General features: G+C 62.3%; 1 protein-coding gene across 1 annotated transcript in view; it reads right to left on the reverse strand.

The window, feature by feature from the left end:
- LPCAT1 (lysophosphatidylcholine acyltransferase 1) overlaps positions 1 to 27,296 on the reverse strand; it is a 41,256-nt gene extending 13,960 nt beyond the window's left edge. Inside the window, exons 1-4 of the mRNA XM_032861841.1 lie at positions 27,135 to 27,296; positions 10,667 to 10,809; positions 4,857 to 5,071; positions 635 to 747 (exon numbers count right to left, since the gene is read on the reverse strand). Of these exons, the coding sequence (XP_032717732.1) occupies positions 635 to 747; positions 4,857 to 5,071; positions 10,667 to 10,809; positions 27,135 to 27,281 (618 nt within the window). The 5' untranslated portion in view covers positions 27,282 to 27,296. The remainder of the gene's footprint in view (positions 1 to 634; positions 748 to 4,856; positions 5,072 to 10,666; positions 10,810 to 27,134) is intronic.
- Between the last annotated feature and the right edge of the window lie 503 nt (positions 27,297 to 27,799).

Genomic DNA, 27,799 nt, shown 5'->3' on the forward strand with positions numbered 1-27,799 from the left:
TGGTTAAACACGTCCCCGCTGGGACTCCTGAATCCCTCTGGTTCCTGCTGACCTCCAGCCACACGACAGAAACTCAATTCTCCCCTCAGCACAGGGACTACAGCCCATATGGCTGTTTCCGGACGTGGGGCAGCAGCCAAGCACCCCGGACATCACAACCCCCGGGGGGCTGCCCGCGGGTGAGGGTGCCTGGCAGCCGGGCCTTCCATTCTCCGAGCACCCAGGACCCAGACAGCCCCAGGGCGCTCCAGCTTCCGAGGCTCGGCTCGAAGAAATACAGCCGACATCGGCCGAGGCCGCAGCCTGGCTGCCCACAGAAGGCCTTCCTGATGCTCCCTCGGGAGCCGGGCTCACATGGACAAGCTCGGCCTGGGGTTCTCAGGGCCAAACAGCCACGCCTTGCGGACTGGCGCGCACCAGAGGCCGTGCCTGCCGCGGGTCCAGGGATCGCCGAGCAGTCATTTTAGGAAAGACGCTTCGGGCACGTGAGACACACGTGAGACCTGTCTCGTTTGTCCCAATTTTACAATTTCAGGACCAACAGTATCTGACACTCAGCACAACCCTGAACTCACGCACTCATCAAACGCAAATGAAATGAATCTGGCCCCCAGCTCGCGGTTCACTGCGTTACCTGTGGCCACTTTCCATTGGACTGTGCGCGCCTCCTGATCTCCTCCACGGTCTTCCTGCGGGAGTCCTGGTCAGACCGAGACACGAACACCGGCCGGATGTACTTTATCAGAGCTGCCAGGGGAGGAGAGGCACCGGTGTGGGAATGCACGGCTTCTGCCATGTTCAGAGGGATACAGGGGGCTGCCCACGGCACGGGGCAGAGGCGAGCCCCCCAGGACACCCTAAGGGCAGCAGTGTCCCTGAGGGTGGGCGGCAGGTCAATGCCCGATCACGGGGGATCAGGGAAATCACCGCGGCTCCCTCACACGATGGTAGGCCACCCAAAACCTGCCAGGTCGAAAGTAGCACCACCGGTGTCTGCAGCCTGGAAAGCAGGGAAAACAAGGGCAGTAAGGCTGATCGCGGACAGAGGAGGGAGCTGGGGGGAGGTCAACGGCTCCAGAGTCGGAAGGGCCCAAGGGACATGGCTTAAACCCCACCAGCCCATCATGGGCAGAGCCGTCTCCCTCGAAGACACGGGCTACTGCGCTGACCCCGGGCACTGAGGACTGTGACTTTCTTTGGAAATCAGGCACCTGCAGACGGAGTCACGTTAAGATGACATGGTATCAGAGCAGGGTGAGCCCGGACTCACACCCAGTGTCCTTGCACGGAGGAGGAGACATGGACGTGGACGCAGAAGGCCATGAGGCGACAGAGCCCAACACTGGAGTGATGTGACCACAGCCACGGGACACCGAGGACGATGGGGAGCCGCCAGCGGTGACGAAGGCCGGACAAGGCCTCCCCCCAGAAGCCACCCTGCTCACACCCTGACTTGGGACTTCCGGCCCCCAGGACAGCAAGAGAATCAGCACCTGCTGTCTCTGGGTGCCCAGCGTGCAGCCCTCTGTCGGGGGCGCCCCAGGACACTCACACGGTGGCGGTCCTGACCAACTTGGCACTGCTGCTGTGGCAGGTCACTGCTCCCGTGACCAGACCTGACAGCAGCAACCACCACACGGTTCTTGTGCCTGAGGCTCTGAAGGTGGGGAGACACCTCTTAGAAGAGAAACCCCAAACTGACATGACAGCCGTCCTTAGAGCGCGCGTCCTCTCCTGGGAAGGACAAGTGGGCAGCCGCGGTGGCCAGGCACCCCCGTGGCGGTGAGACACATCCCCGCTGGGCCCAACATCAGCTTTGGACTTCTGAGCGTTCTAACCACTCACGAGGAATCGTGTGTTGTGACTCTTCTTCCTGGGAGGTCTTCCAAAAGGCAAACACCTTTTAAAATTCATTAAAAAAAAAGAAAAGAAAAGAAAAAAAAAGAACATTCTATCTGGTCACGTCCACGGGACTCAAAATCTAGGCTGCACGTGGGTCTCAGTGATGTTTTCTTCTGGCATCTGGAATCTTCTTTCCTGTTCTGTCATTCTCGCGGATTCCTGCGGACGGCGCTGGGAGCGGCACGCGGGGAAAGGGCCGGGGGGACCCCCACAGGACGGGACAACGGGGAAGCCGCCCAGCTTCCTCCCGTCCGCGCCGGCTCCGCGCTGTCTTCCAGGGAGGAGGAGGAGCGGGGCAGGCTGGCCGGTCTTACGGAAGAGGGTCGGGCGTCACAAGTGCCCCTTCCTGGTGACATGAAGAGGTTGTCTCTTCACGATGCGTGGACGCGTCAGAAGCTCCAGGCAGAGGTGGGGAGAGGCTCTCTGGGCTCCGAAGATGACGGGGTTTCATCCTCTGACTGGTATCTCAGACTCCCCTTCTTTTTGGGGACCCCCAGGTGAATCCCCACACTAGAGACCTTGTAACTGAACAGCTTGCTTCTGAGGACAGACGGGAAATATGGCCGCATGTCGGGTGAGCCCCACGCAGTGTTGGCAACAAGGGCCTGGGGCGCTGTCCTGCCCAAAGACCGTGAGACGCGGTCCCCTCGGACACCGCCCCGCATCTGTGAATGCCCAGGGGCCCACAGAAAAGACACTGCAGTAAACCGACGATGTAAGAATGAGACAAATCCTTGGGCTGATCACTCTAACTGGTCGTCCCAAATCTGAAGGGGACAATATTTTGAATATTTTTAATATGCATCCCTTCACCAAAGTTGTGGGCTGTCAAAGGGTCCAGAAGCACCGAGCGTTAAACAACAAGGATGAGGAGAACCAGGAGGATGGGCCACTGGGAACGCCCCGGGCCGCGCGCTGCTTGGGGGTGGGGCTGGGGGGGGTGGGGCAGGGGCTTGTTTGGCCCCCACGGTGGGAGGAGCCTCAGCCGCAAGACCTGGAAACAGGGAACGCGACTTGGGATGAGCCGTGCTGACTTCTAACTGAAACCTGGAACGAGCAGTCCGGCACTCCCGCACTCGTCTTTCTACGTCGTCCCTGACGCGACTGGGACGCACGGTGAGGGACGCCGCACACGGAGGACAGGCTGGTGGCCCTCCCGAGGTTCGGTCCGTGGTGGGGGGCGTGGAGCTCAGCTCTGGCCTCGCAGCCCCCAGCACATGCAGCCAGTGGAGTTGGCTTTCGAACCCTGGCCTTGGGATGTGGAGGAGAAAGTGCAGCCGTGAGTCTCCATGACGCTAACTTGGGACTTGAGCCGTCACTGAAGGAAGGCGAGGCTTCGAGAAGGGTTTGTGTGATTTGTATGTGAAGGAGGGGAGATGACATGCCCCCCAAATCCCAGAACGTCCCCCAGAATGCGGACATTCCTCAGCCTGAAGCTTAAAACCAAAAAGCGGGAATCGCAACACAATTACAGAATGGAAGTGGCTTCCCGCACCCTCGGTCGGGGCCCACACTGCCTCACCTCGGGAGCCTGTGACACCCTCTCAGCGCTTCCTATAAAGAACCTAAAACATACACCATGTTCTCGTGCAACCAGCCGCCGAACACCACCACGAGCAGGGAACTCAGGAGAGTTCAGAGGAGGCGGTCAGGGTGTGGACCCTTTGCCCCTGGCGCTGCGGCACCAGCAGCATGTGCCTCCCGCCGGGCCAGAGTCCTCAGAGGACGCACCCGTGGTCTGAACGGTGAGAGGCAGGCAGAGGAGAGGGACAGCGGTGTGCCCTCCCCTCCCCCAGGAGCAGCCTAGAGGAGCCAGGGCTGGGTGGCAAGCCCAGGAACAGAAGCCAGGAGGACAGGAACCAGGAGTAGGTGGGCCGGCCCTGCAGGGCACCTGGACAGCTCTGGCGCGTGGGCCTGGCCGGGAGGAGGCAGGTGCTCTCATCTGTAAAGTGATTCCCCGCATTCCCTGGAGTTCCCAGTAATGGTGCAGCGCACCCCAAAATGATGTGCCCACATCCTAAGCCCTAGGACCCATGCGTGAAACCTTATTTGGGAAAGCAGTCTTTGCAGATGTAATTAGTTATGTACCTGGAGATGAGAGTACCCTAGGTTACCCAAAGACAAGTGTCCTTGTGAGAGACGCACAGGGACATGCGCAGGGGAGGCCTGGGAGGAGGGAGGCAGGGGCAGGGGGGCCTCCGACACTGCCCTGGGGCTACCTGGGGGCCAGGAGCTGGAAGAGGCAGGAAGGACCGTCCCTGAAAGCCTCTGGAGGAGCGAGGCTTTGGACACTTTGACCTTGACTTCCGGCTCCAGGACTGCGAGTGTAAGTTTCTCCTCTCATGCCAGGAGTGGGGCGATCTCTCACGTGGCTGAGGGACACCTGTACACCTGGGCTTTCGGTCCCTGTAACCAGTGCCCGGGGACAGACACTTCTAGGGCCGTGGGATACGGGCCCTGCACTTGCCACGGACTGAACCTGAGCAGCCACTTGGACACATGACGCTTGAGGATGCGTGTGCACGCGCGTGTGCATGTGTGCGTGTGAACCTGCTGAAACCCACAAGAACTAACATTACAGAGAAGCCGCAGTAGAGGCACAAGAAGAGACTCAAGGGCAACTGCCTATTTCATGTGGGTGCGACCTGCATGGACAGGCAGGGTGGGGGCTCGCCCACTCCCGGGGCGGGGGGGAGGATGGGGGAACACGGCACTCACTCCCAGCAGGTTGTGGGGTCTCACTCACTCCCAGGGAAGGGGGGTCTCACTCACTCCCAGCAGGTTGGGGGTCTCGCTCACCCCCAGCAGGTTGGGGGGGTCTCACTCACTCCTGGGGAGGGGGTCTCACTCACCCCCAGCAGGTTGGGGGCCTCACTCATTCCCAGCAGGTTGGGGGTCTCACTCATTCCCAGCAGGCTGGGGGGTCTCGCTCACTCCCGGGGGGGCTCACTCACTTCCCCATATTGGGATGTCTCTGCTCTCCGCCTTCATTACGATGGACGACATCGTCAGGGTGACGGCAATGGCATCGAAGTAGGAGGAGTGTGGAGCCAGCGTGAGGATGGCGGCCTCTGACGGAGAGGCCTGCTGACCCTTCATGACCACCCAGTGGAAGCCTCCGGAAAACCACATGGTGCGCATGATGGCCTTGAGCAGGAAGTCCACTACCCTGCAAGAGACAGTGCTGCGGTCACACCGGGCCAGAGCTGGGGGTCAAGGGCGCTGCGCTCAGCTCACCAGTGCAAGGCTGACCGTGGGGCCATGGCCACTGGGAGCTCAGTGCCAACCTCTGGTGGGTCAGCCAGGGCGCTCCAGGCCCCTCCAAACCCCCAACAGCGGCTACTGTGGTGTCTGAAGGAGAGAAGACAAGAGATGCTGGGCCTCCCTCCCCTCTACTAGATGGGCCGCGGATGCCTTTTTATCAATTTGTCCGAGAAAACAGAAGTGCTGACTGTGGCACGACACAGCAGCACGAGGATGACGCGGAGTCCTGAACTGAGCAGCAGAGCAAGGACACGGCACGTGGGAGGCACCGGGGCTGTAAGCGCTGGAAGGTGATTCATCATGAAACAAACACACTAAACTATCTAGAATGCAATTAAAATCGGGAGTGACGCTGGGGCTGAGAACGAGCCACTCCTGTCCCTGCCCTGGAGGGTCCTGAGGTCTGGGAATCGATGACCCAATGCCCCGTTGCTAAAGCAACCCTCTTCTGGATGAAACTCGATGGATGATAAATGTGGGAAATTAAATAACCACCAGCCCAGATTAACCGAACAGCTTCCTACTTGTTTTTCACACATACGAGAGTGCAGACCCGTAAATCTTCCCACCACCTACGCTCGCTGCAGAGGGACAAGGACCCACATCACCGGCAGTGCACAGAGGCGTCCGCGAGCGGCCCCGGCTGCGAGCTCCGCAGTCCAGGGAGAAAGGGGGCTGCTGTGTCACACAGACAACTGGACTGCTTGACAGAAACACGAGCCCGAAACCTCACTCGATTGACCCCCAAGGGGCTCAAAACCGTCTCAAGAGAATTCTGGAAGAGGAGGCCCAACGGTGCTGAGTGGCGACCGAGCCCAGAGGAGCCCTGAGCCCCTCGTGGAGCCCCCGCAGAAAGCCCCCGCATGCATGGCGAGCAGTCGCCGTGTGGCGCACGCCAAGATGCTGGGCTGGGCTCCGACGCCGTCTCCGGAACCGGGCGTGACCACAGCTACGCACTTCTCCTTACCTGTCCGGCTGCGTGTGCTTAAACACGCTCCTCTGCACAAGGCTACCTTGCGCAAGAACACGTTCCGATAAAAGCCACGAGACAGCCACCGGTACGCACGGAGAAACAAGACCTGGGCGAGGCTGCCCTGGGACCGAGAGCTGCCCGGGGGAGTCAGAGTCAGGGGCACGCGAAAGGAGCCAGTCGGAAGTGTGGACCAAATCCTGATGTGCCCGTGAGAGGCACCCCCTCCCCCCAGGTCAAAGGCCAAACCGCGCAAAACAGAAATGGGAGCAGAGGGTGGGCACAGGACACCTGAGGACACTCTCGGGTTCTCTGAGGAGTCCCAGCCCCAGTGAGGCTGCGCAGCCTGCGGACGTGGACACAGGCCTCAGAGCTATGCCTGCGTGGATTGCAGCCCGCCCGACGCCTCCCATCCGCGGCCAAGGTGGCCAGTGACAAGCCCGAGGGGCTCACAGAGTGATTCCCAGGAGTGGTGGCGCAGGAGACAATCCACACGCACCAGGCAGGGACTGCCAGCCCTTGCTGCCTCCCCTGCTTGTCACCCGGGGGGCACCCTGGAACCTGAGATGCCAGCATGATCGGCCACGCGGCAGAGAAGAGACTCTGGCGTGAGGACACGAGGTGGCAGGCACCAGAAGGGAGGCTGGGCGTCCACGCTCTCCTCAGGCTGTTCTGGAACCCAGGCCCGGGCGCCGTGAAAAGCGGCAGAGAACAAGAACGCATTCTGGGCAATCCAGTATCTCAGTGTCCCCAAGAGCCTGCTCTCTGGGAGGCTGGAAGTCTCCGGAACATGCCGGAGAAAAAGGACAGCAGTGCAGACAGGAAGAGAACAGTTTCTTACGGTTGAAGACAGACAGACCTTTAGCATCACGTCAGGGAGGAGAACGAACTCAAGATAAGACAGACTCCTACGATTTCCTTTGAAAACTTTTCAAATTCCGGGGGGGCAGAGAGAAGAGTCCCAAACTCAGCAAGTAACAAGCAGGCTCCCTGAGCATCACAGCCGAAGCTGCCAGCAGCTTTGTGACTCTGGGGCCGTAAGGTCTGGAATCCATGGTTCTCTGCCCGGACCAGCTCCCCATCAGCACTGAGGGGAGAACGAAGACACATTCAGAAATGCACCTGAGTTTCTCCTGCTTGTCCTCTTTCTGAGACAAAACCTACACTCCAGGAAATCTTGGGAGGGAAAAACGAGAAAAAAAGAAAGAAAAACCCCAAACCAGGTCCAGGAGATAGATCATGCCCAAAAGGCGTGCAGGAAAGCACTGCGCCTGGCAGAAAAGGGACACGTGGGGAGCCGGGGGCTCCGGGACGCTCTGGGAGGGCAGTGTGACCTCGAGGGGTTCAGAGCTGGGAGGCTAGGCTCAGGGCTCACTATCCTGTACTAACACAGGCAAAGCAAGAGTCTGACTGTAGCTGGAAATAAGGTTAAATGAGGTCATGACGTGAGGGGACTGGTTTCCTGGCAGGAGGGAGACCAGAGCTCTCCTTGGGAGCCAGATGAGGCCAGTGAGGGGGCACCGTCTGCCGGCACGCGGATTCGCCGACTGCCAGCCTCTGGAACCTTCTGTTGTTGAGGCCCCTAGCCTGTGGCACATGGTTCCAGTGGCTGGAGCTACGACACCCTCTAAGCACGTGGGCTGGCCAAGGGGCAGCACCCAGAGGACACTGCCGACTGCCGGTCAGGTTTGCAAGATGCTCTGGTGTTTACAGTCGTTTGTTGTTTGAAAGTAACTTCGAGTAAATGTCTCTGTGGAATTGTGTCATTCTTCCTTTCATTGAGAACCTGAGGCTTTTATTTTAAGACGTCTGAGTGACACTAACACCTCCAGCACAAATCCTCCCCGACGGGACATCACTGACTCCAGTCCGCCCGGCCCCGCCCAGCAAGGAACCCACACCTCCCAGCCGACCCCACGAGGGCTCTTCCGTCCCAGCCTGCGGACGCCGAAACCTGTTGTTCCGAAGCCCCCTTCCTCCCACCTCGCCGGTCCCCAGATCAGGCACGTGTCACCCTGCCCTCCTTGAAGGAGCTCTGTGTTGACTGTCCTTTGTTGACCCAGGGCAGGGCAGCGCGTGGAGTTCCTGAAAAATACTGCTGCATGGAGACCTCGAGGGTGTATGGCTCGCGCCCCACGAGCAGCATGCATGTCTATGCGTGTGCACACACACGTGTCCCTTGAGGACACAGATGTGCACATACATGGTTGCACACACAATGCACTTTTGCATGCAGACAACACTCACACACGTGCACACATACCCACATTTGCCCACACGCACATACACACGTGCTCACGGAAGGCCCTGCACACACGCACATGCTCGACACATGCACACATGCCCGCACACCCGCAGAGGCACGTACACATGCTTGCACAACATAAACACGTGAACACAGCGCCGTGCGGCCCACTCACACGCAGACACCCAGAGCTCTCACGAACCCTCAGACGCGTCTATGTCTTGCCGTGAAGGCTGCCGCTCGGGCACGCGCTACAGGCACACGCGGTGCCTGGAAGCTGGGCCGTGGACGCCAGCTGGCGGCCCCCGTATCATCCACCGAGCCCAGCAGAGCTGCATGGAGCCCGCCCGGGGTCAACGGAGTCCAGCCCGGAGTCTGCACTTGGGAAAGAGAATCTGCAGGGGGTGTGTGAACAGGTAGGAGGAGCCCAGCCCAGGGGGGAGCAGAGGAGGGGAGAAGACGAGGTGCCGGGAGGGACGGCCGCCCTATAACCAACACCCCAAACTCTTAGATCCCCTGTCATCGGTCAAAAATTCTCCAGCTACAGATCCTCAACCTAGCAAGACTGAAATTCTGATTCCTGTCTGGTCCAGGTTTATTTTGCTGGATTATATGCTTGATACTAAATTCATATTTTAGGATTAAAACATTTAAGAAAATCCTCAAGGTAAAGCATGTCCTTCACAGAGAATTAAGGAATCTAAACAAGCCAGAAGGAGCACTGGAAGCCGGTGATGTCCCCAGCGCCCGGTGGGGGGGCACAGCTGACAGGACCTCCCACCCCCCTTCCCCTTCCCCCCTCCCACCCCCCCAACTCACTCTCTCCTCCCTTGACCCACACCCACTCTCTCCCCCCATACTCACTCCCTCTCCCCCTCACTCCTACACTCACTCCCTCACTCCCTTCCCCCCCTCACTCAGGACCCACGTCCTAGCACCCCTGGGCCAGGTGCCACACTGGAGCTGGCATCGAACGGATCATGGCCCACCTTCGGGTCTCCCAGGGAGGAAGACCGTGGTGCACTTGACTCTGACAATGGTCTAAGCACACGAACACAGTGAGGGGTGCACATGAAGACCCCACGTGCGGGCTCCCCGGTCACGGCCACGCACACTCCTCGCGGGCTCGTGCTCATGGGCATACCCATGACTCGAAATTCCATCTTTGCTGCACGTGTGACGGTCACGTGTGCCCACGGCAGGTGCACGTCCAGAGAACCAACCTCAAGGGCAAGTGCCAGGTCCCACCTGCCTCTGTGGGGCACCGTGTTCCTGCCGGCCAGACGCTTCCTAGGCGAGGAGGACTGAGCCCGCTTGCTAAGCCTGTGAAGGGCCAGGAGCAAACGTTTTGGGCTCTGTGGGCCACACAGCCTCTGCGTCCGTGAGGGGCTCAGCGCAAGTGAAACTGTGTGTAAATCGGGCAGCGGCCGGGGGTAGCCTGGGAGAGGGGACCCCTGCGTGAGGCTGCCGTTTCTGCTTCTGCGTCAACTGTTCCAGGACCCCAAGGGGGTGACGAGAGGTGCGGACAGCGGGCGGCTTTCAGCAGGAACGACAACTTCTGAGACGCTGGAGATCTTTATCAGGGTCCGTGCCTCCTGGCGCTTTCTTCACCAGTGGCGGACGCTCTGGTTTACGCGCAGCTTCACGGAGGAGCGAGGGGCCTGAGAAGCTTCTGAGGCCTGTGCCACATCCCTAGCTACGGTGTGCTCAGAACGGGGGCACCCGGTGACCTGGTCAGCTGAGCGTCGGACGCAGGGTTCTGGCTCAGACCATGGTCTCAGGGTCCTGAGACAGAGCCCCGCACCCAGCTCTGCGCTCAGCGGGGAGCCTGCTTGGGGTTCCTCCTCCTCCTCTGCCCCTCCCTGTTTGTGCGCACGCGTACGTGCATGCGCTCGCTCTCTCGAACAAGCCGTAAGAAAAGATGCATTCAGAACAGGGCCTTCCTGCTACTCAACACGTAGCCACAAGGGAACTTCTATGGCTACGGGGGGACAAGGGGGACACTTGATCCCGCAGAGACCAGACCGGCACACGGGACACATGTTGGCTGATGTGCAGCCTTCGGGGGCTGGGGACGTGGGAACACGGTGGGGAGCTTTGGTGCCGAGGGTATGGCGGCAGCGGCCACGTAGCCCGCAGGACCCCGGAGGACCCCTCAGAGTGGGACGGGGGCAGCGGGTGCCAGCGAATGGGACCGGCCACCCCGACCCGCCACAGCGTCCAGGACGGAGAAGCTGCGGGAGGAGGGAGGGGCACGTCCAAGCGCCTGCACACGAGGGACTCACTTGCGCCAGGCGGCTGGGGGCTGCTCGGGGTCCCCGTCCACGGAGCGCAGCGACGCGAAGAATGTAAAGGGCCACGCGAGCAGCATCATGGCCACGACGAGCAGCAGCCGCAAGGGGAAGAGCGTCAGCGTCATGAGCGCGACCTGCAAAGACAGAGGCGCGGTCACTCCAGAGTCTGTCGCCACGGAACCGATCCTCCGCGTTCCTCGTTGGAAGCCAGGCCCAGACCCACGCGGAAACGCTGCGCCTGCCCCAGCCCAGGCACTGCCCTCGCTCAACCGTGGGGCGCGTGGGCCGGGTGTCCTGCCGAGGTCTCCGGCCATGGTGCCGCGCCCCTTCCCACTTCAGCCTCAAGGCCCTAGGCTGGGAGCGGCTCCCCGGATCCTGGCACCCGCAGCCCCGCCCCCGAGCCCCTCTCTGGCCCAGCCCAGCACACGTGCCCTGCTCTGCTGAGCCTTCCCGAGTCCCTCCCAGCGTGGGGCTGCCCTGCAGGGACCAGCAGGTACGGAGCTGGTCGGACTGTGGACCACAAGGAAGATCAGGGGCCCCGCGTGACTCTCTAGCCCCGGGACGTCGTGGGCAGGAGCCCGGCAGAGCACAGGACGCAGCCAGCACGCCTCAAACAAGCAGCACTGGGTGGCGCCGCACATCCCCTCGGTCTGCTTGGGGAGACGCCATGGGAGAGGCTCCATGGGCCCGGGCAGGCCCTACAGTGACGGGGACAGCTGCCAACACGGGGTGGGGGCTAGGATGGACATGGGGCCTCACCAGAGGGGCCTAGTCAGGGAGAGTCATGGCGGAGGGACACTCCCACGCACAAAGCCACGGTCTGGTTCTCACCAGGGGCCATGTGCTCGGGAATGCTGCGTTCTGGGATGAATGACTCTCAGGCAGTCAGCCAGAAAACAGGGCTGGTGCAGGGATGACAGGACTTAAAACTTGGAAGGGATTTACGATCAACAGACACAATTTATAATTATTTGCAACAATACACACTTCAGACATGTGGGTTTTGGTGCAGGGAGGACAGAAAAGGCCAAGGGAAGGTGCACGGTGAGGACTCCTGGCTGCCTGGTTGACCCGGGCCCAGGAGCCCCATGGCCGCTCGCTGGCCGGGCTGCCGTCACCTGCACCAAGTCGCCAGCTGGCCCCACGGACCCTCCGCGGACTCTGCTGGGTCCTGTGTCGAGACCGGCCCACGGTGCAAGCAGGTGTGAAATTGAGACGGTCTAGTGCCACGTGTGGAAAGGAGAAGAAACTAATGTAGTGCACCGACGTACTAGAAGTACCGTCGTCTCGGCACAGACTCAGCACAAGAATTACAAATGAGGTATTTCGCACTTTTTCATACCGTCTTGAAAACCCAGCGTTCATCTGACACTCCAGGTCATCTGGGGTCCCAGCCGCCCCATGTGGCACCGCGTGGACCGGCACCTCCCCACGATCGGCAGGGGACGGCAAGCTGGGTGGCCACCCTCCCCTCCTCGTCCAGTCCTGGTCACCACCCGGGGCCACAGCCTCTGGGCCGGGCAGCAGCAGCGACAGCAGATCTGTCTCGTGGGTGACGTTGGGGACATTTCCTGTCAAGTGAGCGCTTCCTCTGGGCTGTAGCACACGTTTTTGGCGGACGAGAACACCTTCCCAACCCCGGGCTTCGGGAGCGGCGTTTGCTGTGGCCGTGAGCGAGCTGAGTTTCAGCCGCCATCCCTCCTGTGTTGAGCGGGGGACACTGCTTCCCCTCACTCAGCACACGCACGCGACACGCCGCACCCACAGGGCTCCTCCGCGAGGCCTCGGTCACGGGGCTGGCAGGCCACCCGCTGTGGCGCCTTTTCTCTCCGGAGCTGCGGAGCTCGACCCAGCGGGGACGTCTGTGCACCGGGGAGCCAGCTTCTCCAAGCAATTTCTCCCAAGATACACATATCTAAGGGCTGGTTTTTTCTTTTCCTTTTTTTTTTTTTTTTTTTTTTTTTTACTGTTTATCTAGATTTTATACTTCTGCCTGAATTCATTTCAGGGGTTTTGCCAGAGAAAATCCTCCCTAAAAGTCCCCAAATCTTTTTCTGCCCGTTACTTCCCCACTGTGTGTTTTCAAGGTAATGGAACGAGACCACCCGCTGCCTTCTCCCGGCATTTGGCACAATCTGGCCCCGGCACGCGGCGCACTTGCTGTCATCTGTGTCTCAGTGACTCTCCAGTTTGTTAACCCGTCTACGGAGCCGCTGGGGATGTACTCGTGTCTCTACTGTGGGACGTCTCTCTCTCCGAGTTGACTCTAACGTCCCTTTTAACTTCTTGCGGTAAAGGCCCTCGAGTTATCCTCTGACGTGTGCTTCTCTGCACAGGCGCGCTGAGAACACACACCTTCTCGGAGCACCACTCTAGCCACACAGTCACGTCACCGGCTAGATGACTGGTGGCCGCCACTGTCCGGGTCCCTGTGCCGGCGGAGAACGCACACGGACGGAAGGTCTCAGAAGGTCCGTCCCACGCGGCAGGTGCAGCGGGAAGCCTGGCTCGCCGACGTGCTCTTCTACCAACCGCACACCAGCCACCTCCCTTTCCCGGACGGTGTGTGCCACAGAATGGCACTGCACCGGGCACCAGGAGAGCTCACGACCGCCGTCCCACCCCGTGCATCTCTGAACCACGGACTGGGTCAGGGCTCCGAGGGGCCCCAGGAAGGCAGTGCCAGGGAAGCGCACCTGGACCCGCCCAGTGCTCTTCACATGGCTTAGTTAACGACATGCGTCCCCGTAGGCAGGCCGGCAGCCACAGGGCTCACTCAGCCATCCCCCATGAGACACAGAACGTGGCCGCCTCCAGCCCTCGATGAAACACTCACGCGCCTGCTCTTACGCGTGCTGTGAGGAGAACATAGTCGAGTTTCCAAGCTTCACAGCCAGCAGGGAAAGGACACGTGAGCGACCATCGCAGGCCACAACCCTCCGCAGACATGCCCCCTGCGAGGGCAGGTGGACACGCAACGTGGTCCGAGAGTCATACACTCGCCGAGTGCCGGGTGAACTGCCCGGGGGAGGCGAGCTCACTCGGGAGCACACGGGGTGCAGGGGGACCTGCCCGGGCTGCTCCCCGGGACCCCAGGGCTCTGCCTTCACCTCTGGCAAAGAGAGGGCTCGCATGTTTACGCCGAGCTCAGCCCGGCCCTGGAGGAGGGAAAACTGTCGCCAGGAGGGGTAGGACACGGAAGGCTTCATGCAGCCCCTTCCAGAATCTCCTGTGGGCTCCGACCACTTGTCCTGAGCTCTAGGCTGCCCCTGGGGTGGACCTTCCCGTTCTCCTGCTTGCACCTCCTGGTCCACTTGTCTTCACGGGCTCTGTGGCCTGGCCACTGGCCTCCTGGCACCCTGCACGCACCGGCCCCGCGCCTCAGCCTGGCCAAGCAGACTCAGCGTTTCCAGCCGCGGGACGACAGCCAGGGAGGCTGTGTCAGCCACGTGGACACCCTCAAGCGTGCTGGGGCTGCAGAAAGACCAGAGTCACCGCAAAGACGTTGGGAAAGTCCTGCTGGGCTGGAAAACAGAGGGCACGGAGCAGAGCACGGGCAGCAGCCCGGCTGCCTCTCGGCGGTCCTGCTGAGTGCTCACGGGCACCGTGATTAGCAGCCCGGTGGACACGGTGCCTCCATCCCCGAGGCAGCCGCGGGCACCTCTGCTCCTCAGCCAGCCTGGAGGGCAAGCCCGCGGAATCACAGAGCCCCAGTATCACGGTCCCCGGGAGAGAACCTGTAGGGAGGCAGGGGGTCCCCTCGGGAGAGGGCAGGGCTCCGTTTCCCGCAACCCAAACACCCAGCTCTTCTGGGTCTGGGGGTTGACTCAGACAACCCCCCGGCCTGGGAGGGGACCAGGGACAGACCCCAACATCCACTCCCACAGAAGCCCCTCGCGGAGCCGGGAGGCGGTCAGCAGCCGCAGGTGATCTGTATTGGGCAGGGACGGATGGACGGCAGCCCCCGGAGGCGCAGGCACGGGTGGGAGAGCAGGGGCCTCGGGGAGGGAGAATGCGGGCCTCACTCCCGGGTGATGGCACTGGGCGGGGCTGGAGGAGAGCACGGCCGTAGCATGGGGGAGGGGGGCACGCTGTAGACCAAGCAGGAGAGGCTGGGGGTGTGGGATCCGCACCCTCCACAGAGCTCCAAAGGCTGCGGCCTCACTGCCCCTCAGCAGCCCGGCCACCCTTAAGGGCTCCAGGTCAAATAAACCCGGAGTCGCCCCTCCTGCGAGCTAAGGGTTTACAAGCCCCTTCTAGGAGGACCTCCATTCAGGCTCCCCGACTGAGTGAGGTCATACTCCGTGGAAGTTGGCTGTGACACGTGGTCCGTCAGGAAGGGGTTTACCCAGACACGGACACGCAAGCTGACGGTTCCTGTGTCCCGGAGCAGCATTCTCCCGTGGCATGCTCCACCACGAGTCCCTGGTGGGGGCCCAGCTGCAGGGGGGAATGTCATGGCAGCCTGTGGGCTCTCAACACCATTTCCTGCCCAAAGGTGCCAGGACTCCTGGGAGAAGCCAATTCTGGGCTGAGGCAGAAAACGTGGAGGGTGACCGGGGACAGCAGGGAAGAGGCAAAGGCCCCCAGACTCTGGAGCCCCCGTGGCAGACAACAGTCTGACACCGGTAAGATCGTCATGCTGATGGGAACCTCACGTGTGCTCACACCCTGCGTCCAATGCCCCGGGCGCGCACGCACGTCTGCATACACCCCACCTCACTGGTCACCTCTGGAGGGACGTGGGCTCCTGAGTGTGACACCGGCCCATGTGGTCATGAGACCACCCCTCAGGGCAGCCAAGGGAGGGGTCCAGGAGTGTTCCGCACACTCCCCCACCCCATGTGGAGGAGACACAGCACACGCCAGCAGAAACGGGTGCATCTGCAAGACAGGGCCTTTAAAAGGGGATTAAGGTAAAGTGAGGTCACTAGAGTGGACCCTAATTCCACACGGCAAGTGTCCTTCTGAGAAGACATGAGAAGACGCAGACGGCTCCTAGAAGAGACGGCGTCTATACGCCCAGGAGCGAGGCCTCAGGAGGAGGCTGGAGATGGGGCTTCCAGTCTCTAGGACCGGGGGACAGAAATGTCTGTTGCTGAAGCTGCCGGCCTGTGTGTGTCTCCAATCTCCCGTGACAAGACACGTGCAAGACAATTCCAGTTCCAATGTAACACATTCACCAAGTACAGTGAGTTCACTAACGGGCCGTCTGGAACTCTCTACCGAAGGCCCCTCTGGTCACAGTGGCCAGCTCAGACGCACCTGGTGGTCATGCCCTCCTCTCTGCCAAGGCCACTAACCGCGTCTTTGTGCAAGCTGTCCCAATGTCTTGGGTTTCACAACACGTAGCTGCTGACGTACTGTGTAGGAGACAGAGGATGCTGGAGTGCACACAGGTCCCCAGCGTCTCACCCACACTATCCCATGCTGGGCTGGGTCACCGTGGCAACATGGGTCCTTGCCGGGAGTGGACGGACCAGCCACGCCCCCAGATGCTGTGCACCCCCAGAGCATACATGGGCCTGGTGCATCGAGGGCCCCCCAAGCTGTGCTAGATGCTGACTCAGCACCTGCTACTTGCGGGAGTGCAGCGGAGGGGGGTGTCACTGTGACGGCCTTGCCGGGAATGGGGTCAGCAGCCTGAAGGCCCGGGGGCCGAGTCAGCACACGGCGAGCACCGGGCCATGTGGCATGGCTGCCCTCGCGGCACTCGGCACGGCGGTGGGCAGGCCACGGGGAGGGGGTGTTTAGGGGCCGGAGTGCTTTCCCGTGGAAGAGAATAATCATCGGCGCTCCAAAGGCTGTGGAGACACAGACAAGTATGCCGCAGAGGAGCGCATTCCCGTGGGGTCGGAGACGACGGGAGCGCCCGCGGGCCGTGGAGGACGGAGCCGGAGCCGGAGCCGGGAGCCCAGGCAGTGGCTGAAAACTGCTCGCGCGGCCGCGCTCCGACCGCCCGGTCACCACAGACCCCGCCGGGGCGCGGGTGACGGAGAACCCGTGTTCCCTCCCCCAGCGACTGCACGGGCACCAGCCCCACGTGTTTCACAGCCAGAGCTCAGCGGCGTGGCCACGAGAAGGCGGACGCCAAGCCCTGGGCCCCCCGGTTCTGGCAGAGGTCAGGGAACAACTGTAGCTCAGGCCAGTCCAGTCCCACGAAGCTGCGTGCCGTGTGCTGGGCCCTCTGCCCTGCAGGGGACGGCTTGGGAAGGGCCCATGTGGGCGCACCTGGCTGGCTGGCAGCCCCAGTCCGGCTCCCCGCGGAGCGGCTTGCGTGGGCGTTGCTGGTAGCAGCAGAGCAGGACGTCACCTGGGACGCCAGCAGGGGCAGTGAGCCAAAGGTCGCCTGTGTCACAGGTGCCAGCCGCACCAGAGGGAAGGGCTTCCAGGTCCTCGGGGTACAAGGGCAGGTCCCGAGGGGACTCAGAGACAGAAAGACAGAACAGGACTCCTATCTTCCCGTCACCTGGATTTTACAACATTTGAAAGGCACGAGTTTCCAGGACGGCCACGGGCCATGCACCGAGTGAGCGTGCGGAAGGTGGACAGTCGCTAATGGGTGTGGGGCCCGGGCCAGGGAGGGTACATGGGGCCTGATCAGCGGGGGTGCTACACACGCAGTGAGCACGGGGCCCCGGAGGGACCAGCATGGAGGGTGCTCGGATCCAGAAGGACAGGACCCATGCTATTCTGACCGCGGGTCCGCCCGCACCCACGAGGATGGGCTCCTGAGGCCGAGGAGGGGAAGTGCCAGCCTTCTGGGCACTCGGTGGTATTCCCAGCCCAGATGTCCGTGGCAGGATAGAGTGGACCCATGGCCCCGCAGCTGGAGGGATGTCCCCGCAAGGCTGTGGCTCTGGGGACAATACGACAGAAAGAATCCACGACCCCCAATCAGTCAGCCTGCTCTGTCCCGTGTGTGCCCCAAGGCAGAGCGAGGTGCAGATGGGTGGCCCGTAGCCCAGCTGGGATCTGGGTCTGGGGGGGCAGGAACTAGCCCGCGCTGGGCCTCCGGGGTGGGAGGCGCACCCTGCTCTCTGGGGCTGGGTCTGGGGACGGCCTCAAACGGCTCCCTGGGAGGCTGGGCTGGTCCCCCCGGCTCTGCCCACAAGATGACAGATGAGCCTCACGGACTCTGCACAAAGACTCCCGCGTGAGAGAAACGGAGGGACACCGTACCTGCGGAATCCGTCTTTCTCTCTGGCTGTTACATATTTTAAAAATTTAAAGCAAGTTGTTTTAAAAGTCCCGACTTAGAACAGAGAATCTTCTGAAACCGGGAAGCCACGGCCTGAAGGCCCTCAGCCCAGCGCGGGCGGGGAGTGGCTCTGTAGACATGGCCCTGGTTCCTGCCTACTGGGGTCCCTCCCTCCTGACACAGCAACAAGACAGACACATCGACACATCTTCTTTCTCAAGAACGTGGGAAACGACAGCAGCTGTCTCCGGGGTGCCACCGGCTGGGACGTTCCAGCACAAACTCCCGTCCTCGCAGCCTGGGGCATCCAAGAGCAACAGGTCTGGACGCAGCGCTTCGCAGGCGCAAGCCCCGCTGGTTTGCTGGGAGAGCCGACCTCCACGGCTCCCCTCCAGCAGCAAAACACCTTTTCTGAACATGCTGGGACGCAAACCACCTCCGTGCCCGAAAGGAAAGACAGAGCCGCGTTCCCAATGGCGGCCGCGAGCGTCACCCTCTTGTCACACGCAGCTGCTTGCGGGAAAGGCTCCTTTCTACGGAGAGATGGTGCACAGGGCGAGGCCGAGCTCCGCGGTGTGGGGAGGTGGGGACGGCCGCCAGGAGCCAGGCCATCTGCGGGGCCTCCTGTTTCCGGAGCAGCTGGCCTTTGGCAGTGTGATTCGTCACTATATAATCCTGTGTCCGGCTCACGTCGGGACTCCCTCGCCTTCTTCTCGCGGACATGTGAATGTTGGTCTTCCTGGCCCTGGTCTTCAGCAGTGCCAGCCCTGACGTCGTGAGTCCACCTGCGAGGCTGAGGACCATCTCCTGCCAGGACCACACTCACGGCTCCGTACGAGCTCTCTTCCCAGCTCTCCCACTGAGATCTAAAAGTCCCCAGAGCATTGCTAGAACAGCTCTTTTCTTCTCCAATCCGTAAGCAGTGTCGCCGTCCCCAGCACACGGGCCTCTGCACGCTGGAGCCTTCGGACCCCGCCCAGGCGCACGCGGCCAGCCTGGAGCCTCGCACAGGAGAGGGCCTCTCGGGAACTCACTGTGCACGTGCACCTGTGGCCGGCCCTAGCACGGCCACGCTCCTGGACAGGCGCGTCTCCTGTCCCTGTCAGGGCTGATGGCGTGGCCGATGCGAAGCCACAAGCGCCCCTGCAGCTCCACATAGGAGCGAACCACCCTGGTCTCGGGCGACCCTCCACACACACCCTACAACCAAGGGCACCGCACCAGGAGCCCTCCCGACACCACACGGTCCTTCCACTCCTGCCTCCTCGCCAGCGTCCAAGGGCCCAGAGCGGTGGAGGTCAGAGCCTTCTGTGGTCTCGGGCCCAAGGCCAGCTCTGTCCCCCAGCCCCGAGGGTCTCAACGACCCTGGCACAGAAGCAGCGGGACCCACAGCCACACAGTCGGCGGTCAGCACGGAGGGGGCAGCTCATGGCCCCCAGGCGAACGCGGCAGAGATCTCCGGGCTCGGGGGCTGAGTGGGCTGCACAGGGCCCTTGGTCCATGCATAAGGGCGTCAGCAGACAAGCTAAGGAGCCGTGGCATGCGGGCCATGGTGGTGCAGCCTTGGGGACATCGGGAGACACCTGCCACGTAGTCAGCCTCAGGGTCTCCAGGAAGAACCACCGGGAGATGCTGGCCAGCTGAGGCTGGGCCCCAAGGCAGGGAAAGGACAGGGTGGGAGGCAGCAGGAAGGTGCACAAAAGGCCCAGGGAAGCACGTGCCCTGCTGAGCGTCGCGTCACTGCTGGGCGACAAGGCAGCAGTGCAGCAGACCGGCTTGGGGCCCGGGGGAGGACTCCCTGTGCCTGCTGCCCTCCTCACGGTCACCAACGGCTACCACCGCAGCCACCTGGGTGGGGCTCCCCTGCAGGAGCTCAGCCCTTGGAGCCCACGATGGTGCGGGGGAGGGGTGGGGCACGACACGCCCTCGGCAACGACCCTGCTCCCTCAGAGCACGGAGCGCCCTTGTGCTCTGAACACGACACCCCGCCCTCGCCGCAGGAGGCTTTCGGGCTCTCTGCCTGTGCCGGATGGCGGATGGTCCGGGGCGCACACACAGGGCCGTCTGGAAGCCGCAGGAGAAAACGCGTAGGAGAGGAAACAAGTTCACTAGGTCAGTGAACACGTGCCAAGTGCCGGTCACCAGACAGCGCTGCTCCCAGTGACCCGCGGAGGCCTGCAGCCCTGCCTGGCCTGGAGCCCCATGGGCAGGACAGCAGGCCCAGCAGCCAGCTGGCCTGGGGGCAGAGCTGGGGAGGGAGCTCCTTTCCTGCAGGGAGTTGAGAAAGATCCCTAACCCTGCAGGGACTGAAGCAGAAGCAGGGGAGCCCTGGAGGACGCACCCTCCCCGGCTGCCAGCCAGCCTCTGGGTTTCCCTCGCCCCTCCTCCCCACTCGTTTCCTACAAAATTGCATCTCCTCAGGGTCTTCAGGACCCTGCAGCTGGAGACCCTGTGGTCTCTGCCATTCCAAGCTGCCACCCCAGCAGGCTCCAGATGTGAAATCCCACAGGAAACCCAAGTGCAGGCCTGAGGCCCCTCCGCCGCTGTCCTCACCTGAGAGCTCAGCAGGCAGCGGGCCGCCTCTCTGGGCAGCTGCGAGGAGAAGAGGGGGCGGGACAGAAGCAGAAACACTGCCAAGAGCCCAAGCTCGGGGCCGGCTGTTCCGCTCCAGAGATGAGGCTCGGGTCCAACCCAGGAGCTCCAAATCCCCACCTGGAAACCACAGGGATGCGGTGGCCCCTGACGTGCTCCCACAGGCCTCTCACCTGGGGGGCCCGGACACCCGGCAAGGACAACTGCTTGGGGGCTTTCCAGGCACAGACCTCCCCCCGTGGAGTCAGCTCGGGCCCTGAGCACGCTGGGTGGTCCCTCTGGGGCGGCGGGTGCAAACTGGTGGAGGGCGGGGGCAGGAGGGCCAGCCCAGGGGCACTGGCTTTTTTCTCGAGAACACGCCTCCCCGAAGGGAAAGAGAAACGAGGGAGTGGGAGCCGTGAGGGACAGGCACACAGACCACGCACAGAGAAGGACCTGTCCTGGTCCCCAAGCAGATGACGCCCAGAAGCCATATACAGGGTCAGAACAGGCCAGTGGTACATGGCGCCTGGAGGGACCCCCCACCCCCCGCCGAGTTCCCTCGTCCAGGCGAGCTCCAGGGGGCCGTGAGCTCATCTGTTTACTAACAGTCTGTGCGTCTCACCAGCTGCTAGGAGCCCCTGGCTGTGGTCCAGGAGAGAGCAGTCCCTGCCCTGGGCTGTGGGCTCAAAGTCCCAAGAGAGCGAGTCCCCCCCGCCCCCTGCCCCAGCTCAGGGGGTTCCCTGCCCAGAGCGGGCTGCAGGGGCGTGGACGGCAGCTCACCTTCGCCGGCCTCGCGTGCAGTCTGCGAGGACAGTGAGCAGGGGCAGGGAAGGGGGATGCGGGTGGGTCGGGGCCAGGATGGAGATGAGAGAACCCTACCAGGGACTCCATCCCCTCCACCTCGGGCTGGCAGACACAGCCAGGTCGTGCGGCCTGAGGAAGTCCTGATCTCCAGCGCTTCTGGCACGGCCTAAACGAAAGAATCTTAGGATTCCAGGCCGTGGGGTCTGCGGCTGCTCGCCTTTGCTCAGCAGGTCCCAGCAGAGCACTGCAGGCCCAGGACACAGCACACCTTGAGGCCCTTGCCAAGGGGGCCCCTCCAGCAGCAGTCCTGGGCTGTCCTGACGGGCTGCAGATGCTCCCAGCTGGGCACCTCCTGCCCACTCAGCTCTCCCACAAAGCACCCCCAGGACATCCTGGCTCAGCCTCACTCCCAACCACAGGCTCTACCCGAATGCGGGCTCTGGGCCCCCATCTGTGGAAGGTCCTAGGGAACATCCAGGCCCTGCCCCCCAACTGTAGAGAGCCCCCAGCCCCCGGCTGTAGGGAGACCCAAGGGCACGTTCTGTGCTTCCCCAGCTGCTGGGAGCGCCCCAGGGGATCCTGGCCGTCCCCCGGAGCATCCTGGCCGTCCCCCCAGCTGCAGGGAACTCTTGGCCCATCAGTAACGTTTGTAGGGTGAGAATGGGCCTGACAGCCAGCCTGTGGTAGGAGCCTGGGTAGTCTGCCCCCGGCTAGGGTGGTCACTCTTCCGAACACACGGGCGAACGTGGGGCAGACTGGTCCAAGTGCTCCTCAGTGCAACAGGGGAGCACTCGGTGGAGTGGGAGGGTGTGGGCGGCGGCGGCTGGCCGGTGCACCTGGTTAGGGGAGAGGGCCCGAATGGCCCTGAGCGCTCAAGGGTAAGCTGGGCTCCGGCTTGGGGCGTGCTGAGCTCCAGCGGCCCGGGGGCCCCCACGAGAATATGGAGCTAACGAGTCCCACCGGGTAGAAGTGACTGAGGACTCTTTCCTACCAGTGAAGAGACCTACTGCTACAGGGAGGGGTCTGCTGCGCTTTTGGGCCTGGTCCAAACCAGCCCCCCGGCCTAGGATTCCTGGTTGTCTGGGGCCTCAGGCTCACTGCTGGGGGTGCCGTGCATGAAGCAGAGGGCCCCACTGGGTGGCGACACCGGTCCCCGCCCTCCAGGCCCCAGCGACCCCGTGACAGTCAGCTCTGCACCCCAGCCTAGGGATTTGGAATATCAAAATTGTGAAAGATGTTTTTTTAAAAAAAAAATTTCAGCCAGCAAGTAGCTTTTTAGAGAAAATAAGTCAGTCCTCTGGCTCTCAGATGGACAAATGACTTCTGGGAATAAAGAGGCCCCGGTCCTGGGCTCCTGTGGCAGGTCCCGCCCATGGGCTGGGAGCGTGTCAAGGGCTCGGGCAGGGCAGTCTGCAGAGCCTCTGGGCCCCTGCGAATGCATGAGAACGGAGTTGGCGCCGTGCCTGAGACGCTGGGAGCCGCAGGCATGTGTGTGCTCAGGGACAGTGTTTAACAAGCTTGGAGACACCTCCGCTCGTGAGGCTGGAACGTAGGCAAAACCAGGAACGTGACAATTACTTATAATACCGCAAAGTGTGGCTCGAAGGGCTGCTTGGCGGCCGGGCTTGAGGTCAGCACTGCGACCCCATCTAGACACATGCTTTCCTCTGGGCGCATTTTCATAATAACTCACAACCTCACTCCGGGTTTACGGACACTAGAAATGGGAGAAGCGCAAGCTCAGGAGAGGTTAAGGTCACCCGGACACATCACAGCAAACACAGGAGGGCCGGGCGAGGGGCGAGCTCAGCCTTGCAGCTCCAGGGACCGTGGCATCGTGTCCTGGCTGTGCTGGGTGAAGGCCCCGGGGGCAAAGTGGTCGGCAAGGCATGGTCTCTGGCCGGGTGGCACGGGGAGAGGGGGAGGCTTAGTGAAACACGATTCGTGGGAGCCTCGCTGAGACTCCCAGGAGCAGAGGAGCCCAGAGCCCCTCCTTGGACCTTCTCCAGCATCTGGCGTGCCCTCTGGTGCTCAGATGCCCGTGGGGACAGGAGCAGGGCAAGCGCCCTCCTCCCACACCAGGATGCCTCAGTGGCCACTTTCAGGGGCAAAATCCTGATTTTCTAAAATGAGAGATAAGACTGTCAGTGCTTTACTCAGTACTAATAAATTTTTAAAATGTTAAACACAAGTCTGTGTCTACACTTGTGTGCGTGTACACATACACAAGACCTGCCTATAGGCACACACGTCAAGTACCCATATTCCAGGACCAAAGAGCAGGATTATGAAAAGTCTCCTCAACCCCCACCCCATCCACCAACTTGGCCACGGTTAAAGCTTATGTGTGACCCTTCAAGAACAGCAGACCTGGATGACAGGAGGCTCCCAGTGTGTTAAGAGAAAAAGCCAGTCCCCTAAGGGCTCACCTGTCCCGAACCTGCCTGGGGTCGAGGCCCACAGAGTCCCTGGGTCTAAGTCTCCTTACCTGGGACTCAGGGACATGACACGACCCCACATCCGCCTGTCTCCAGGTCTGCACTGAGTGACCAGAGGCAAGGACACGGGAGAAATGCCCCTACATGCCAGTGGGCTACAGACACACAACATAGGGGTACTGTCAGGCCCCTAGGTTGTCAGAGGTGACGGGGCCAGAGGCCTGGCACCCGCCCTGCTGCAGCCAGCCCTCTCTGTCTTCCACTGGGACACACGTGCTCCTGGAAGCCCTCCGTCCCCGTGCCCCGCCCCCCCGGTTTCTACCGCCACCAGCTCCAAGTGATGTCTCGTCCCACGCGCCCCTCCCTCCACGCCCCTGGGCAGACCGGCAGGGCGGATAAAGAGCCGTCATCACGCATGGACACAAGGGGCAGCAGGAGGGCTGGGGTGGGTGCCCGGGAGCCTGGCAGGTCACGGAAGCAGGTGGAAAGCACCTGCAGAAGTCTGGGGCGTGGGATTCCCTGCCCCAGAAGGGCCACGCCTGACTCAGGCTCTAGGGATAGACCAAGGGCATCTGCTGTTGCTTTCTTCCTTTTAACCCAAAACTCAAACATCTGGACAGGAACTCAGAGAAAACGATCATCCGTTTCTGGGTACTTACACTGCACACAGGCCACCCCACAGGGCTGCTGGGCTTGAGTCTGTCCCTGCATCCGACCTTCACGGTAATCCTCTCTGTGGGTTTAACGTGGAAAGGGGAGCACGTGGCAGCGCCCTCCCACAGACAACTCACTTCCAGTGTGAACCGGAAGCCAGACTGCCTTCCGGGAAGTGAGTCGTCCTCGGCACTCATCCCTGGGAGTTCAGAGATGGGGAAGCACCGGGGCTAGAGGCGGGATGCACTCATGCCCGGGGGTTCCAACAGAGGCGCCCCCCTAACCCTGGCGATAGAAACCACTCTATGACTCTCCACAGCAAACCGCCAGGTGACCCCATACGACACGGACTTAGCTTTTCTATCTTGATAAGTTATTTCCCGTCTGAAGAGGTGGTTAAGCTCCTCACTAAATCGGCGGTTAAGTGACAGGTGGACTGGCCGTTGATCCGCAGACAGTGGCGGCCCATCCCCAGCAGCAAGCCTAACAGGTGCACGCAGGCGTCCTCCCGGGCTTATCCTGACTCAGAATGCCAGTGGGTTCCTGAGCGCCCTTGGGTGTCTGCCATGGCTGGGCTCGTTCACTGACTGATTTAGGGAGTCCGACTTTCTTTGCTTGGACAGGCCAGATCCCCCCCGTGGAAACCTCAGCCTACTGTATTACTTAAAGGAAAAAAGCTCGCAGAGCACTGCTTGCAAAAAAGCAAAACGTCTCTGTAGGGTGGAACCTGGAGCTTAGGAACCATAGACTCTGTGCCCCGGACCACGGGCCACTGACCCGAGCAGTAACCGCAGCTCCGTGACGCACACAGGAAACACACCAGTTATCCTGAAGAGCCAGGACGCCCGCCTCTGCAACATCGCAACAAGGTGTGCACAGAGTATCCTCCCCTTCCTAGGGGGCTAGAGCGTTCCACCCACCCGTTCCTTTTCTGAATATCTTCCAGAAGCTGCCCGCCAACATCTAAAACCACAATCCCCCCTGTCAGGAGCTGCTCCAAACCCCCAGTTTACAGCCCTGTGTGCCCTGCCCGAGAGGTACCGGGGAGTTAAGGCTCTGCTGGGACGTCCGTCCGTCCTTTCTGCATGTTTACTCATCGACTAGCGAGCCTCTACAGCACACCCCACTCGGACAAAAAGGTCGTGGCAGGACGGACCCGGCCCCTGTCCCTCCACACTACTGAGGGAGGGGGCTGCAAGTGTGACAGGGACACAGAGGCGGCCCTCCAGGGACCTCCAGGGAGGAGGGGGTTTCCTCCTGCAGGTGCCGTCACCCACGGCCTGCCCGAGCAGAGAGGCCAGGACAGCAGGCAAAGTCAGGAAGACACAGATGCAGCGGGACCTTGGAAGCCACCTGGAGTCAGGGCTCATTCCCACGGTCACCCTCCGAGGGTTCAGAACAGTGGGTGGAAGAAGGCCTGTGGACCACAGGAGTGATGGGGTAGGGTCTGGTCGGGGGCACCATTCAGGAGCCCCGAGGAAGTGGCTGTGCTCCTAACCCCCTCACAGCTGGGTACAGTAGCTGGCAGGTGATGAGTTCAAGTCTGCAAGCAAAAGAACACAGAGGAGGGGGGGTTGCCGGCAGACCCCAGGGGCGGGCAGATGATGGTGTCTGTCTCCAGACACACACAGACACAGGGGACAAGACCCAGGAGCTGACCGGTACAACCTTGCTTCTTCATGTCACTAGAAGGGATGCCACCCTCCCCTCTCTCCCCTGTCCTCAGTCTAATGCCTACCCTTTCCTCTCCCACGATGATAATCAAGCCCATCTAGAGGAGGCTTCAAGAAAAGCGTGCAACCCAGGACAACGATATCAAACTTCAAGAACTTTCCACTTCAATATTATTTCCAAAGACTAACTTCATACATTAAAGAAGAATCTCAATGTCACCCCAAAATGTTCGGTCACAGCTGGAAATACACTCTCCACCAACTGCACAACTGTTAAAATCCTACACTTGTGCCTGCTTCCATTATGGTTTTGGAGTTAAAAGAAATGCGATGTCATGAGCAATCTTACAGAAATCAAATGTACAACCCAAGAGCAGGAATGTACACAGGGAGGCCCAGCCCTGCGGGGGAATTACCCCACCAGGTCAGGGAATTACCCCACCAGGTCAGGAATGACCCCACCGGGTCAGGGAATTACCCCACCAGGTCAGGAATGACCCCAGCAGGTCTGGGAATGCTTCCCACCAGGTCCGGGTATGACCCCACCACTTTGCGGAACGGGTCCCCCCTAGAAGCCGGCGAGGACAGGGACGTGTGGGGCCCCGCCGCTTCCAGCAGGCGTCCATCTCTCAGCGGGACCAGACGGCTCTGCGCATCGCACGCGCTGGAAGCGGACCCCGCTGCTCGCTCGCGGGAACCGCGGACGCACAAAACCGTCACGGCCGAGCCCCCAGGGCAGCGCCCCCGGCACTCGCCGCACAGCACAACTTGCAGGCGCAGAGGCGGAAATCCTGCCGCTCCCGCCGGCCGGCTCGCACCGCGGGCTCCGGCCCGCACTCAAAGGACCGACGAGGTCCCCACACGAAGCTCATCAAGTGACCAAGTCACATCCAGGACAGCCGCGCGGTTCCCTCCAGGGGCCTGCGCGCGGCCGGAGCGGACGCGGGGCCCGGGGACCGCGGGTGCGGCGACCCGTGGATCCGGGAAAGGGGGTGTGGGGCCGGGCGCCGGGGCGCGGGCCCCGGATGGGGGTGAGGCCGCCCGCCGCGGGGCTGTGGGGGGGTCGCAGGCCGCGGGGGCGGCGGGGCCGGGCAGGGCCCGGGGCGCGCACCCACCTGGGCCTTCCGCAGGGCGCTGAGGCGCAGCTCGTGCACGAAGGGGTTCCGCCCCGGGGGCGCCAGCCGCCGCACGTCGCCGGCCCCCACGCTGGAGGCGGCGCTGGAGCCGGGGGCGGCCCGGGGACCGCGCGCCCGCAGCCTCATGGCCGCCGCCCGCCGCAGGGAGCCGGGCGCAGGGCGCGGAGCCGGTGCGGAGCCGGTGCGGAGCGGGCTCGGGGCGCGGGCCGAGGATGCGCGGCGGCCGGGGCGGGCGCGCAGGCGCAGGCGGGCGGGCGGTGTGACGCGAGGGGCGGGGGGCGCCGGCGGGGCGAGGCCTGGGCGGGCGGGGGCGGTGCGTTCCGAGAGCCCCGCCCCCGGGCCCGCGAGGCCGCCCCGCCCTGCCCGGCGCCTGCCGTCAGCTGCTCGGGGGCGCGCAGGGGAGGCCGGGGTCCCGGGATCCCGCGTCCCGAGCGGCGCCTGGGCCCGTGGCGGCGCTTCCCATAGTGGCCGGACCGCGGGGACCCTCAGTCCGGGCCTGTCCCCTGCGCGGAGAGGCCCGGCAAGTCGCTCTCTCCAGCAGCGCAGGACATCTCCGCACCAGGCGCCCCCCTGCCCGAACGCGGGGGCCGCGGCGAGCCAGGCTGCACCTGCGCGAGGCCAGCGCGCACTCTGTCGAGGCTCCG

The sequence above is a fragment of the Lontra canadensis genome, unplaced genomic scaffold (assembly GCF_010015895.1).
Source record: "Lontra canadensis isolate GAN:19392208 unplaced genomic scaffold, GSC_riverotter_1.0 scaffold22, whole genome shotgun sequence".
Classification (NCBI taxonomy): domain Eukaryota; kingdom Metazoa; phylum Chordata; class Mammalia; order Carnivora; family Mustelidae; genus Lontra; species Lontra canadensis.